Source organism: Dendrobates tinctorius, unplaced genomic scaffold (assembly GCF_039654945.1).
Source record: "Dendrobates tinctorius isolate UK_male_01 unplaced genomic scaffold, ASM3965494v1 ptg000028l, whole genome shotgun sequence".
Classification (NCBI taxonomy): domain Eukaryota; kingdom Metazoa; phylum Chordata; class Amphibia; order Anura; family Dendrobatidae; genus Dendrobates; species Dendrobates tinctorius.
In genome coordinates this window covers 6466163-6480501 of record NW_027361696.1, presented here as the reverse complement: position 1 = coordinate 6480501, position 14339 = coordinate 6466163, and the positions used below count along the sequence as shown (strand labels likewise).

General features: G+C 48.7%; 1 protein-coding gene across 6 annotated transcripts in view; it reads right to left on the bottom strand.

The window, feature by feature from the left end:
* The window catches only part of SNX19 (sorting nexin 19), a 68093-nt gene extending 54157 nt beyond the window's left edge, over positions 1–13936 (bottom strand). For 5 of the 6 annotated variants that reach the window (XM_073570051.1, XM_073570050.1, XM_073570053.1 and 2 more), the window contains exons 1-5: positions 13810–13936; positions 10968–11104; positions 7920–9472; positions 4799–4937; positions 3692–3792 (exon numbers count right to left, since the gene is read on the bottom strand). In XM_073570051.1, the coding sequence (XP_073426152.1) occupies positions 3692–3792; positions 4799–4937; positions 7920–9472; positions 10968–11001 (1827 nt within the window). In that variant the 5' untranslated portion in view covers positions 11002–11104; positions 13810–13936. Of the gene's footprint in view, positions 1–3691; positions 3793–4798; positions 4938–7919; positions 9473–10967; positions 11105–13785 lie in introns of all 6 variants that reach the window. The other variant, XM_073570048.1, reaches the window with a different exon arrangement.
* Between the last annotated feature and the right edge of the window lie 403 nt (positions 13937–14339).

The window sequence follows — 14339 nt, the reverse complement described above, 5'->3', positions numbered from 1 at the left end:
AGTCTTGCCTTTATTTGGACACACCTGCCAAATTAATTTGCACAGGTATCTGCAATTGCTTTCAGTGATATAAAGAGCCCTGACACACATCACCTTCAATGAGTTTAAATGACAAACAAAAAAATTCTAACCTTATCACTCCTAAACTCAATTTGGAACACAGTATATATATATATATATATATATAAGGTGGGCTGGACTTAGAAAAAAATGGGCGTCAAACACGCCTGGCGCCCTGAACATGGAAGTTATACAATCATGAATTTGTTGCATATCTGTATAACAATGAATTAAAAATACAATTTATAGACATAAAAATTATATATAACATTAAAAATATATAAGACCTTTCTAAAAATAAAATTAGAATTAAAAAGTCTGTTGGATTAAAAAACCTTATGGCAAGGTATTTTCTTGTCTCATTACAAACCAGGATTTGAACTTACTATCCTTGAATACATTGTGGAAATAAATGAACCTCGGAGCACAGACCTCTGGGCTATTCAATTTATTGACCTTTGAAGCTAAAAAAAGATAAAAACCTAAAGATTTATTATTAAAAGACTACAAAAACACTTCTGATTTCATTTAGTTCTTGTGGTTTCAAAGTACTGAGTTTACTAAAAATATGTAAAACTTTTCTACAAATAAAATTAACTAAAATTAAAGGGAAGGTGAAAAAAAATTAATAACATTTTTTATATAAAGTCTGCTAGGATTAAAAAACCTTTTTGCATGGTATTCTATTGTCTTCATTGCAGAGCAGGATTAGAATCTACCATCCTTGGATACACTGTGGACATAAAGGAACCTCAGGACCCCAAAAAAATTAACATTTAACTTTTTTTTCACAAAAAAATTAATTCAGGTCCAATTTTTTTTTATTTTACCAAGGGCAACAGGAGAAACTGGACCCCAAAAGTTATCGTGCAATTTGTCCTGAGTACGCTGATACCTGATATGTGGGGGGGGGGATACTGTTTCAGTGCATGGCAGAGCTCGGAAGGGAAGGAGCGCCCTTTGACTTTTTCAACGCAAAATTGGCTGGAATTGAGATCGGACACCATGTCGCGTTTGGAGAGTACCTGATGTGCCTGAACAGTGGAGACCCCCCACTAGTGACCCCATTTTGGAAACTATACCCCCCAAAGACCTTTTCTAGATGTGTGGTGAGAACTTTGAACCCCCAAGGGCTTCACAGAAGTTTATAACGCCCGGGCGTGAAAATAAAAAAATCATATTTTTTCCACAAAAATGATCTTTTCACCCCCAATTTTTATTTTCCTAAGGGTAACCGGACCCCAAAAGTTATTGAAATGGAAAAAATCATATTCTTGTGAGTATGGATGTAGCTGCTTTATATCTAGTATTGAATTAGAAAATGATTATGCGTTACATTTTCTCCACTGATAATCGGCTGTCTCCTGCACATAAATCTTTTATTCTAGAAAGTTTATCTTTTATATTGAAGAATAATTATTTAAATTTTTTTTAAAAAACCTACCATCAGACACGGGGAACAGTAATGGGCTCGAAAGTTGCACCTTCTTTTGCAAACCTTTTTATGGGGTTATTTGAACAAGTTTTTATTTATGAAGGGGCTTCTAACAATGGTATTTTTTTTTCAAAAGATTTATTGATGACCTGTTCTTATGTGATTGACCCACAGGTTTTTATCCAATTTTTAAACGACAATAACTGGGGTATCACTTTCAACTCAGAAATTAATGATGAGTATATCAATTTTTTAGACATCACCACGTTCACTAAAAATTAACAGATCTGTACCAAAACATATTTCAAAGCAGTTGATGCCAACAGTTATATTCACTACACCAGTGGGCATAACAAGAAATGGTTGAACAATATCCCTCACAACCAATTTCAAAGAATTAGGAAGAACTGCACCCATGAATCTGATTTTATTGAACAATCGGATATTCTTAAAGAGAGATTTTTAAAACCAAAAATATCCTAAAAAACTGGTCCATAATTCCTTCAGATCGTAAAATAGCACAATAACCAGATTTCCCTCCTATCTGGCTCCAATAAGAAAGGTAGCGATAATACTTTTGAACATAGCCTTAATTTCTTTCCAACTTTTAATCATCAACACAAAAAAATTCGGGAGATATTAAGAAAAAATTGGCATAGTCTGATAAAAGACCCTATATTAAAAAAAGCTTTACCTAAACACCCTTCCCTTGTTTTTAGAAAAGCCCCATCACTAAAGAACATATTAGCACCCAGCAGACTATGGGACCCTGAAAAACTCGGGGGTAGCCTCACGAGCAGCCCTATAAATAGTGACCCTATATTAAAAAAGCTTTACCTAAACACCCTTCCCTTGTTTTCAGAAAAGCCACATCACTAAAGAACATATTAGCACCCAGCAAATTATGGGACCCTGAAAAACTCAGGGGTAGCCTCATGAGCTATAACCAAATGTGGCAAAAGGAGTTGTTTGTGCTGTAAATCCATTACACACACTGTCGATAACTTCAGTTCTGTGGTTACAGGTGAAAATTTTAAAATAACCACTCCAATGTCTTGAGACATCGAATATGGTATATATGTTACAGAGTGCCCCTGTCTCAAACAGTATGTGGGTAGGACCACCCAGCCGCTCCACAAGAGATTGAACTCTCATAGACACAATGCGGTCACTGGTTTTTTAAGACATGGATTGTCACGACATATTTGTATGCACCATAAACAAGATTTTGGCTGTATAAGGATCTCACCCATTGAACATATTCCACCTGAGAGCTCCAATAGAATCCAATGTCATAATAGAGAGGTGGTTTTTTTGGATTTATAAACTTAATACTTTGAAACCAGAAGGGTTGAATGAAATATCAGAAGTGTTCCTGTAGCGTTTTCATTTTTTAGATAATCTTTTTTAGATTGTTTAGCTTTAAGGGTGAATAAATAGAATAGCCCAGAGGTCTGTGCCCTGAGGTTCATTTATTTCCACAATGTATTCAAGGACAGTAGGTTCTAATCCTGGTCTGCAATGAAGACAAGAAAATACCTTGCCATAAGGTTTTTTAGCCCAGCAGACTTTTTAATTCTAATTTTATTTTTAGAAAGGTCTATTTGTAATATATTTTTAATGTTATATATAATTTTTATGTCTATAAATTGTATTTTTAATTCATTGTTGTAGAGATATGCAACAAATTTATGATTGTATAACTGCCACGAAACGTGTAGTTTTATAGCCCTGAATAAAGTATGCAACTCTTCTGAACCCAGTGGTTCCCTTGCCTGATTTTGGAGGAGCGCGGAATTATCGGTATCTTGAATATCCTGCCCAGAATTTCTTGAAGATCTGTTGTGGGTCCGATGCCCTCTACAGCCCTCCTGACAAATTCATTATATGTGTTGTGCATACTCACAACATGCAGGAGAATTCTACCTTATAGTCCACTAATTGTTTATTGGGCAACTGCGCTATTGCTCCCCTTTCTTTATCGTTTCAAACCCAGAAGGAGGTCATACAGTGACCCCCGGCCCCGCCGCACCCTCCACCCCCACCACCTCTACCGCCCCACCTCCACCCCCGGTCCTGCCGCACCCTCCGTCCTCCACCGGCCCTGCCGCACCCTCCGTCCTCCACCGGCCCTGCCGCACCCTCTGTGCCCCCTGGCCCTGCCACACCCTCCGTGCCCCCCCACACCCCACTGACCTGCAGGAACGCCTCCAGAAGACTTTTCCGCGCCTCCACCTTCTCACTGTCCATGTTCCCAAATGGTAAATCTGGAAGAAACTTCTTAGGTCCTTTAATATCTGAGAGAAAAGATCGGACATGTACAAAGGAGGCCGCACTGACAGCTGGGGTCTCTCTTAACCAGTGACAGCTTGCGATGATACAAGGTGGGCTTGTCTGTGGTGGCGGGGGGCTCTGCTCTCACCACCACACGTCCCCTGCAGGCCTCTGCACGTTAAGCGTTTGTTTCAGACATTTCTGTATCAGAAACCAGGAAGGAAATCACAGCGGAGAATAATCCCACCTATAATTCCCCATTCATCAGAAAAAGCATAAAACATCCTCAGATGACAAAGTGCTGCAAATCTGCAAGGAAAACATGAGCAGCATGTCAACAAGACCCAAAACAAGGCCGGGCAATCTCAGCCACATTGTAGGGACGGAGAAATGCTGCAACTTGTGCAAATCTGCACAGAAAATACTGAACGTGTGCACAGACCCCGCGATCATCTCCGTCACACTGAGGCCTGGTGAGAAGGGGACACAGAGGAGCACACATGGGGGAAACACAGGGAGGAGCGCACATGGGAGAAACACGGGGAGGAGCGTACTTGAGGGAAACACGGAGAGGAGCGCACATGGGGAAACACGGGGAGTAGTGCACGTGGGGAAACACGGGGAGAAGCGCACACGGGGAGGGACTCACACGGGGGAAACACTGGGAGAGGCTCACATGAGGAAACATGGAGAGGGGCTCACATGGAGGAAACATGGAGAGGGGCTCACATGGCGGAAACACGGGGAGGGGCTCACATGGAGGAAACAGGGAGGCGTTCACATGGAGGAAACACGGAGAGGGGCTCACGTGGAGAAAACACGGGGAGGAGCTCACATGGAGGAAACACGGGGAGGGACTCACATAGAGGAAACATGTTGAGGAATTCACATGGAGGAACACGACGAGGGTCTCACATGTGGGAAACATGGTGAGGATCTCACATGGGGGAAACACGGGGAGGGGCTCAAATGGTGAGATACGTTCACCATCGGCCCCTGGATCATGCGTGCAGTAGGGAAGAACCTCACGTTTGATGAACCTGCGCAGATCGGCTTTCTCCTCCAGGCGCGTCTGTAAATTGAGAAACTCGCGGTATCTCCGATTGACGGTATGATATGCCATCGGCTGCAGGGAGCCCAGGGATTGGCTGTCCAGCGCTGTGTCATACTGTGGGGAAAATTGACATGTATGACGCCCAATGTCAGGGATGCAGCCACCCTAGCTGGCTTATTACGCACGTAGAGTCACTTTACAACCCACACCGCACATCCCCCGCAATCACACAACGCTCCGCACACAAGGGGACCGCACACAAAAGGTCTGCACTCAGGGGGACCGTACTCCACAGGTGTGCACTCAGGGAGACCGCAATCCGCACACAGAGGGACAACACAGGGGAGCTGCACACAGCAGGTCTGCAATCAGGGGGACCGCACTCCGCGCCCCATGCAATTATCAATCATGGGAGTCGCTCCAAACAACTTCCTGAGATCAAATCTCATATCAACCGAAGTCTTCAGGGTAGAAAGAGACATCGCACCAAACACACGGGAGAGGATGAGACACAAGAAGTGAGCGGCCAACGGTGTAAGCCTGAATCATATGATGACACCACGGCCATCTACTCTGCTGTTACATCATGTCTTATCCTCCAGAGCTGCATTCACTACTCTGCTGTTACATCATGTCTTATCCTCCAGAGATGCATTGACTATTTTGCTGTTACTGTATGTCTTATCCTAAAGAGCTGCATTCACTATTCTTTTACATCATGTCTTATACTCCAGAGCTGCATTCACTACTCTGCTGTTATATTATGTATTAGGGTATGTCTCCACAGTACGGAATCGGCAGCACTTTGGACGCAGCACATGCCCGCTCCGTCCAAAGCACTGTCGGCTTTGTACGTGCGGTGATTCCGCATGTGTTCATTGAACACATGCAGAATCACCGCATCCTATACATTAGACTTTGTTACTTATCTAGCGGAGACTGAGGGTCTCTGCAAGATAAATAGACATGCTGCGGTCTAGAAAGACGCGCTGCATGTCCGGTTACGCAGGTCTGCCACCTGCGTCTTTGAACACATAGTGGAGATGGGATTTCATAAAATCCCCTCCACTATGCTGTAACATCTGGATGCTGCTGATTGGACGCAGCAGCTGTTCGCAGCGTCCAATCCGCAGCAAATACTGAACGTGGAAACATACCCTTATCCTCCATAGCTGCATTAGCTATTCTGCTGTTACATCAATCTTATCCTCCAGAGCTCCAGCCTGTATTCTGCTGTTACATCGTGTCTTATCCTCCAGAGCTGCAGTCACTATTCTGCTGTTACGTTATGCTCTATTTTCTGGAGCTGAGGTAACTGTTCTGCTGTTATGTTGTGTTCTATCCTCCAGAGCTGCGATAACTGTTCTGCTGTTATGTTGTGTCCTATCCTCTGGAACTGCGATCACTATTCTGCTGTTTTGTTGTGTCCTATCCTCCGAAGCTGTGGTCACTGTTCTGTTATGTCCTACCCTCCGAAGCTGCGTCCACTATTCTGCTGTTACATCATGTCTTATCCTCCAGAGATGCATTGACTATTTTGCTGTTACTGTATGTCTTATCCTAAAGAGCTGCATTCACTATTCTTTTACATCATGTCTTATACTCCAGAGCTGCATTCACTACTCTGCTGTTATATTATGTATTAGGGTATGTCTCCACAGTACGGAATCGGCAGCACTTTGGACGCAGCACATGCCCGCTCCGTCCAAAGCACTGTCGGCTTTGTACGTGCGGTGATTCCGCATGTGTTCATTGAACACATGCAGAATCACCGCATCCTATACATTAGACTTTGTTACTTATCTAGCGGAGACTGAGGGTCTCTGCAAGATAAATAGACATGCTGCGGTCTAGAAAGACGCGCTGCATGTCCGGTTACGCAGGTCTGCCACCTGCGTCTTTGAACACATAGTGGAGATGGGATTTCATAAAATCCCCTCCACTATGCTGTAACATCTGGATGCTGCTGATTGGACGCAGCAGCTGTTCGCAGCGTCCAATCCGCAGCAAATACTGAACGTGGAAACATACCCTTATCCTCCATAGCTGCATTAGCTATTCTGCTGTTACATCAATCTTATCCTCCAGAGCTCCAGCCTGTATTCTGCTGTTACATCGTGTCTTATCCTCCAGAGCTGCAGTCACTATTCTGCTGTTACGTTATGCTCTATTTTCTGGAGCTGAGGTAACTGTTCTGCTGTTATGTTGTGTTCTATCCTCCAGAGCTGCGATAACTGTTCTGCTGTTATGTTGTGTCCTATCCTCTGGAACTGCGATCACTATTCTGCTGTTTTGTTGTGTCCTATCCTCCGAAGCTGTGGTCACTGTTCTGTTATGTCCTACCCTCCGAAGCTGCGTCCACTATTCTGCTGTTACGTTGTGTCCTATCCTCCGGAGCTGCGGTCACTGTTCTGTTGTTACGCTGTGTCCTACCCTCCAGAGCAGTGGTCACTGTTCTACTGTTATGTTGTGTCTTATCCTCCAAAGCTGTGGTCACTGTTCTGCTGTAACGTTGTGCTCTATCCTCCGAAGCTGCGGTCACTGTTCTGTGGTTATACTGTGTCCTATCCGCCGGAGCAGTGGTCACCGTTCTGCTGTTACGTTGTGTCCTATCCTCTGAAGCTGCTGTCACTGTTCTGTTACTACATTGTGTCCTATCCTCCGAAGCTGCAGTCACTGTTCTGTTGTTACGGTGTGTCCTATCCTTTGAAGATGCGGCCATTATTCTGTTATTACGTTGTGTCCTATCCTACGAAGCTGCAGTTGTTGATCGTTGTGTTCTACGCTCTGGAGCTGCAGTCATTGTTCTGCTGTTATATTGTGTCCTATTCTTCAGAGTTGCTGTCACTATTCTGTTATTACGTTGTTCCCTATCCTCCAGAGCTGCAGACACTATTCTGTTATTATGTTTAGTCCTATCCTACGAAGCTGCAGTTGCTGTTCGTTGTGTCCGATCCTCCAGAGCTGCGGTCACTGTTCTACTGCTGCGGGGCACACAGTGGCGCAGCAGGGCTTGCTAGGCAGACCTCCACACAGTACTGAACTGTGAGCGTGGTGGGACCTGGGCTCTGCGGCTGGCAATCACAGGTGCGTTACCTTTATGGTGTACAACGTGTAGGGGTGTGAGCCGGTCCCGCTGTGCTCCCGAGCCGTTATGGTGCCAGTGATCCGCAGGTTCTGGATCAGGACTGGACCATCGGGGCTGCTGAGGGGCACAAAACTGAATGGATGAAGAGGGGCGGTGGGGGAAGATGTGATTACGGGGGAGGCATCCATTGGACTCAGCCCCTCTTTGTCACTGTCAGGTATGGTAATAAATTCTGGGTCCAGTCCAGTTGACTCTACAAGGATCTCGGGGTGAGAAAGCGGCCCCCCATGGATGGACAAAGAGGCATCTTCTGGCAGGGCTGGCTCACTTTCATCATGTGCCGAGATGATGGGGCTCTCGGCCGGGGTGAGGGCGTCTAAGCAGCAGTCGGACAAAAGGTCATCAGACGAGTTCATCAGTGGAGGGTCCATTTCCCGCCCCGGGTCCGACAGGGGGGACTCGAGTTCAGACTCCTCACACAGGAAGAAGGGGCTGCAGGGCTTCGGGGGCTGCAGATACTGCACAGAGAAAAGCTCCAACCTTTCCTTACAGGGACTCGACTCCTCCATGGCCTCCCCCGAGTCTCGGGTCCTCCCATCCAGCTCATGCTCTGGGTCGGCACCGTCCATCTCACCATAGCATGAGACATCGCCCAACGGTGATGAAGGAAGGATGAGCTGAGGAGCCGGATCTGGACCCAGTGGAAGTGACCGGGGAACAGACAGGGGTGCAGGAGACTCATGACTGGCCTCTTCCAGCCTCAGCGGCAATCTGGATAGAACGGTGGTCAGGACAATGTTAATCCAGTCGGGGTCAGACATTCTCCCCATCAAGGGAAGGACCACATTACAAGCAATGAGCTCCACCACCAGGTGCTTGCCGCTTCGAGTGTCCAGGTGCGGCTGCGGCACCAGCTCCGTCAGTAGGGAGTCCACCAACCAACGAGTGTGGGCCAGCTCATCTGGGGGGCTGCACATGGCCTGGTGGGCAGGACTCAGCTCCTGGTAGGCTTCCCATAGTAAGGACTCCCTCTCGATCGGGTCACTTAGGCTTTGAACTCGCGCCTTTGCCCACTTATAGCACTGGAGGTGACACCCGGCCAAGACAAGCAGCTTCCGGGTGATGGCATCCCGATCTGCAGAGTTTAACCTTCGCTTCAATGCCATGGACAGATCCCACATGACGCCACTGACCTCATCCTCAAATGCCACTTCATGACTCAGCCTCCGATACCAAGAGGACACGAAGTCCTGCACGATCTTCTGTATGGTTAGGCCGATCTCCTTGTCCAGCTGCGCCTCGGCGTCTGGGGAGCGGCAGCCGTGCTCTAAGGTGATAAATCTCTCCAAGTGGATGGGCGTGGCACTGCTAAGTATGAAGTGTGGCCCCAGCCAAGCCCCAAGAGCAGCCATGATGCTGGAGAACAGGAGGAGCAGCCAGACGTTCACCAGGAGGTGCACCAGAATCAGCCAGGTCAGAAGGATCCCTGCAGCAAGGAGCTTCCACCGCCTGTCTCTGAGTAATGGAGCCTTGGACAGTATGTGCTGCACATCGTCTACACCTGTGAGGACAATGCAAGAGAGGTGAGAATATGGGAGTCGTGGGGAGACGCTAGGAGCCAAGGGGAGAATGCAGGGGGCCCAAAAGGAAAAGGAAACTGCAGAGGTAATGCGAGGGTCAGACAAGGGGAAGGGGCCACCGACAAGGGGAGGGCGTGGCAGACGAGGGGAAGGAGCCCTGGAAACCAAGAGGGAAACCAAGAAAGGGGAGGGCACCGCAGACAAGAGGAGGGAACCCCAGACGAGGCAAAGGCGCAGTAGACGAGAGGAGGGAGCCCTGGAAGAGGAGAGGGAACTCCGGACGAGAGTGTGCAGCAGACGAGGGGAAGGCACCGAAGACGACAGGAAAGAGCACCAGACGAGGGGAATGTGCAGGAGAGGAGGGGAGGGAGCCCTGGAAGAGGAGAGGAAACTCCAGTCAACGAGAGTGCGCAGCAGAAGAGGGGAAGGCCCCACAGACGAGGGGAAGGAGCAGGAGACAAGGGGAGGGAGCCCTGGAAGAGGACAGGGAACTCCGAACGATGGGATAGTGCAGCAGACAAGGGGAAGGTGCTGAAGATGAGGGGAAGGAGCAGGAGACAAGGGGAGGGAGCCCTGGAAGAGGAGAGGGAACTTCAGACCACGAGAGTGCACAGCAGACGAGTGGAAGGCACAGGAGTCAAGGGGAGGAAGTCCAAACGAGAGGAGGGAGCCCTGGAAGAGGAGAGGGAAATCCGGATGAGGGGAGTGCGCAGCAGATGAGGGGAAGGCGCCACAGATGAGATGAAAGAGCCCCAGAGGAGAGGAAAGAGCCCCAGATAAGAGGAAAGAGCCCCAGACGAGAGGAAGGTATAGGAGACAAGGGGAGGGCGCCAAAGACGAGGGGAAGGAGTCCCAAAAGAGGGGAAGATGCAGGAGACGAGGGGACTTGAGCCTAGACGAGGAGAGGCAGCCCTAGAAGAGGAGAGAGAACTCCAGACGACCGGAGGGTGCAGGAGATGAGGGGAAGGCAGCGCAGACGAGAGGAAAGAGGGGAGGGAGCCCCAGACAAGGGAAAGGAGCCCTGAAACAGGAGAGAGAACGCCGGACGATGGGAGGGTGCAGCGGACAAGAGGAAGGTGCCGCAGACAAGAGAAGGGAGCCCCAGACAAGGGGAGGGTGGTGGCAGACGAGCGGAAGGCACCACAGAAAAGAGGAGGGAGTCCAAGACAAGGGGAGCGCACACCAGACTAGAGGAAGGAGCCCTGGAAGACAAGAGGGATCCCCGGATGAGGGGAAGGCGCCGCGGACGAGGGGAAGGAACACCAGAAGAAGGGAGGGCGTCCCAGACAAGGGGACGGAGCCCCAGAGGAAAGAAAGATGCAGGAAATGAGGGGAGGGCGTGGCAGAAGAGGGATTATATAGGATGCTCGCCATTTTCCATCACCGCCAGCGTTCTGTCAATATTATATGGCAGTATTATTGATGTCACTCTTCACCATCTTACCCTCTCCCAGATGGTGAACAGACAGCACTCACCGCGCTCTCCGGACGCTTTCTGTACAGGTGACATCCTCTCGCCTCTAGAGATAAAAGCTCCAGAACATCACAACTCCTGGATAATGGAGGTCACTCTGCACTCCGAATATCTGGATGTCACTCGCTTCATCCTGCATCTGTGGATTATAAAAAGTCTGTATACACAGAGCCTCTATCTCTCTACATACAGCCTCTCTCTGTCTCTCTAAATACAGCCTCTCTCTGTCTCTCTAAATACAGCCTCTCTCTGTCTCTCTACATAGAGCCTCCCTCTGTCACTCTACATAGACCCTCTCTCTGTCTCTCTACATACAGCCCCTCACTCTCTGCCTCTCTACATACAGCAACTTTCTCCGTCTCTCTACATACAGCATCTTTCTCTGTCTCTGTACACAGAGCAACTTTCTCTGTCTCTCTACATAGAGCATCTTTCTATGTCTCTCTACATACAGCCTCTCTTTCTGTCTCTCTACATACAGCCCCTCTGTGTCTCAATACATACAGCCTCTCTCTGACTCTCTACATACAGCCTCTCTCACTGTCTCTCTACTGTACATACAGCCCCTATCTCTCTGTCTCTCTACATACAGCCTCTCTGTTGTCTCTCTACATACAGCCCCTCTCTCTCTCTTTCTCTACATACAGCCCCTCTCTCTCTCTGTCACTCTACATACAGCCCCTCACGCTCTGTCTCTCTACATAGAGCCCCTCACTGTCTCTCTACACAGAGCCGCTCTCTCTGTCTCTCTACCTACAGCCCCTCACTCTCTGCCTCTCTACATACAGCACCTTTCTCCGTCTCTCTACATACAGCATCTTTCTCCGTCTCTGTACATAGAGCATCTTTCTCCGTCTCTCTACATAGAGCATCTTTCTCCGTCTCTCTACATAGAGCATCTTTCTCCGTCTCTCTACATAGAGCATCTTTCTCCGTCTCTCTACATAGAGCATCTTTCTCCGTCTCTCTACATAGAGCATCTTTCTGTCTCTCTACATACAGCCCCTCTTTCTGTCTCAATACATACATCCTCTCTCTAACTCTCTACATACAGCATCTCTCTGCTGTCTCTCTACATACAGCCTCTCTCTGTTGTCTCTCTACATACAGCATCTCTCTGCTGTCTCTCTACTTACAGCCCCTGTCTCTTTGTCTCTCTACATACAGCCTCCCTCTCTCTACATAAGTCTCTCTCTCTGTCCCTCTACATAAAGCCTCTCTCTCTGTCTCTCTACATAGAGCCTCTCACACTCTGTCTGTCTACATACAGCCACTCTCTCTCTGTCTCTCTTCATACAGCCACTCTCTCTCTCTGTCTCTCTACATAGAGCCCCTCTCTCTATCTACATACAGCCCATCTCTCTGTCTCTCTACATACAGCCCCTATCTCTCTACATAGTCTTTCTCTGTTGTCTCTCTACATACAGCCTGTCTCTCTCTCTACATAGAGCCCCTATCTCTCTGTTGCCTCTCTACATACAGCATCTCTCAGCTGTCTCTCTACATACAGCCCGTCTCTTTGTCTCTCTACATACAGCCTCTTTCACTGCCTCTCAACATACAGCGCCTCTTGCTGTCTCTCTACGCACAGCCTCTCTCTCTCTCTGTGTCTCTCTACATACAGCCTCTCATTCTGCTGTCTCTCTATACAACCTCTCTGATATCTCTGTCTCTCTACATACAGCCTCTCTCTCTCTGTGTTTCTCTACATACAGCCTCTCCCTGCTGTTTCTCTACACACAGCCTGCCTCTCTACATACAGCCTGTCTCTCTGCCTGTCTACACACAGCCTGCCTCTCTACATACAGCCTCTCTCTCTGCCTGTCTACACACAACCTGCCTCTCTACATGCAGCCTCTCTCTGCCTGTCTACACACAGCCTGTCTCTCTACATGCAGCCTGTCTCTCTGCCTGTCTACACACAGCCTCTCTCTCTGCCTGTCTACACACAGCCTGCCTCTCTACATACAGCCTCTCTCTCTGCCTGTCTACACACAACCTGCCTCTCTACATACAGCCTCTCTCTGCCTGTCTACACACAGCCTGTCTCTCTACATGCAGCCTGTCTCTCTGCCTGTCTACACACAGCCTGCCTCTCTACATACAGCCTCTCTCTCTGCCTGTCTACACACAGCCTGTCTCTCTACATACAGCCTCTCTCTCTGCCTGTCTACACACAGCCTGCCTCTCTACATACAGCCTGTCTACACACAGCCTGCCTCTCTACATACAGCCTGTCTCTCTGCCTGTCTACACACAGCCTGCCTCTCTACATACAGCCTGTCTCTCTGCCTGTCTACACACAGCCTGCCTCTCTACATACAGCCTCTCTCTCTACCTGTCTCTCTACATACAGCCTCTCTCTCTGCCTCTCTACATACAGCCTCTCTCTCTGCCTCTCTACATACAGCCTCTCTCTCTGCCTCTCTACATACAGCCTCCCTCTCTACATACAGCCTGTCTCTCTGCCTGTCTACACACAGCCTGCCTCTCTACATACAGCCTCTCTACATACAGCCTCTCTCTCTGCCTCTCTACATACAGCCTCCCTCTCTACATACAGCCTGTCTCTCTGCCTGTCTACACACAACCTGCCTCTCTACATACAGCCTCTCTCTCTGCCTGTCTACACACAGCCTGTCTCTCTACATACAGCCTCTCTCTCTGCCTGTCTACACACAGCCTGCCTCTCTACATACAGCCTCTCTCTCTGCCTGTCTACATACAGCCTCTCTCTCTGCCTGTCTACACACAGCCTGTCTCTCTACATACAGCCTCTCTCTCTCTGCCTGTCTACACACAGCCTGTCTCTCTACATACAGCCTCTCTGTCTCTCCCCGGTACCCGGTATCTCCGGTGTCTTGCGCTGTCGCAGTCCTGGCAGTGACGTCATAGCCCAGGTGATCTGCTGGATGACGGCTGCGCGCCTGGTGTCGCCTTGAGGACAGCGACTCCTTGCGGCCGGAGGGTGTGGTAAGGGTTGCATGTTGTCAGTGTAGAGCTGCCTGCCAAATTACAGATACAGTGTTCAGTGTTGTTCAATGTTCATGCATCTGCGTTGTGTACAGTGAACGGCGGGGTGTACGGGGATCATCGGTGTGCACGGGGATCATCGGTGTGCACGGGGATCATCGGTGTGCACAGGAATCGAGGGTGTGTGCAGTGAACGGCGGGGTGTATAGGGATCGGCTGTATGCAGAGGCGCAGCTAGGGTTTCGGTTCAGGGGGGCGAAACTTCTGAGTGGGCCCCTAAGGCTGTGTGCACACGCTGCGGATTGTGCGGATTCATCCGCGCGGATTTTGTAAAATCCTGCGGATTCCGCTGCGGTTTTGCCCTGCGGTTTTTCATCTCCTCAATGGAGGAGATGGCAAAC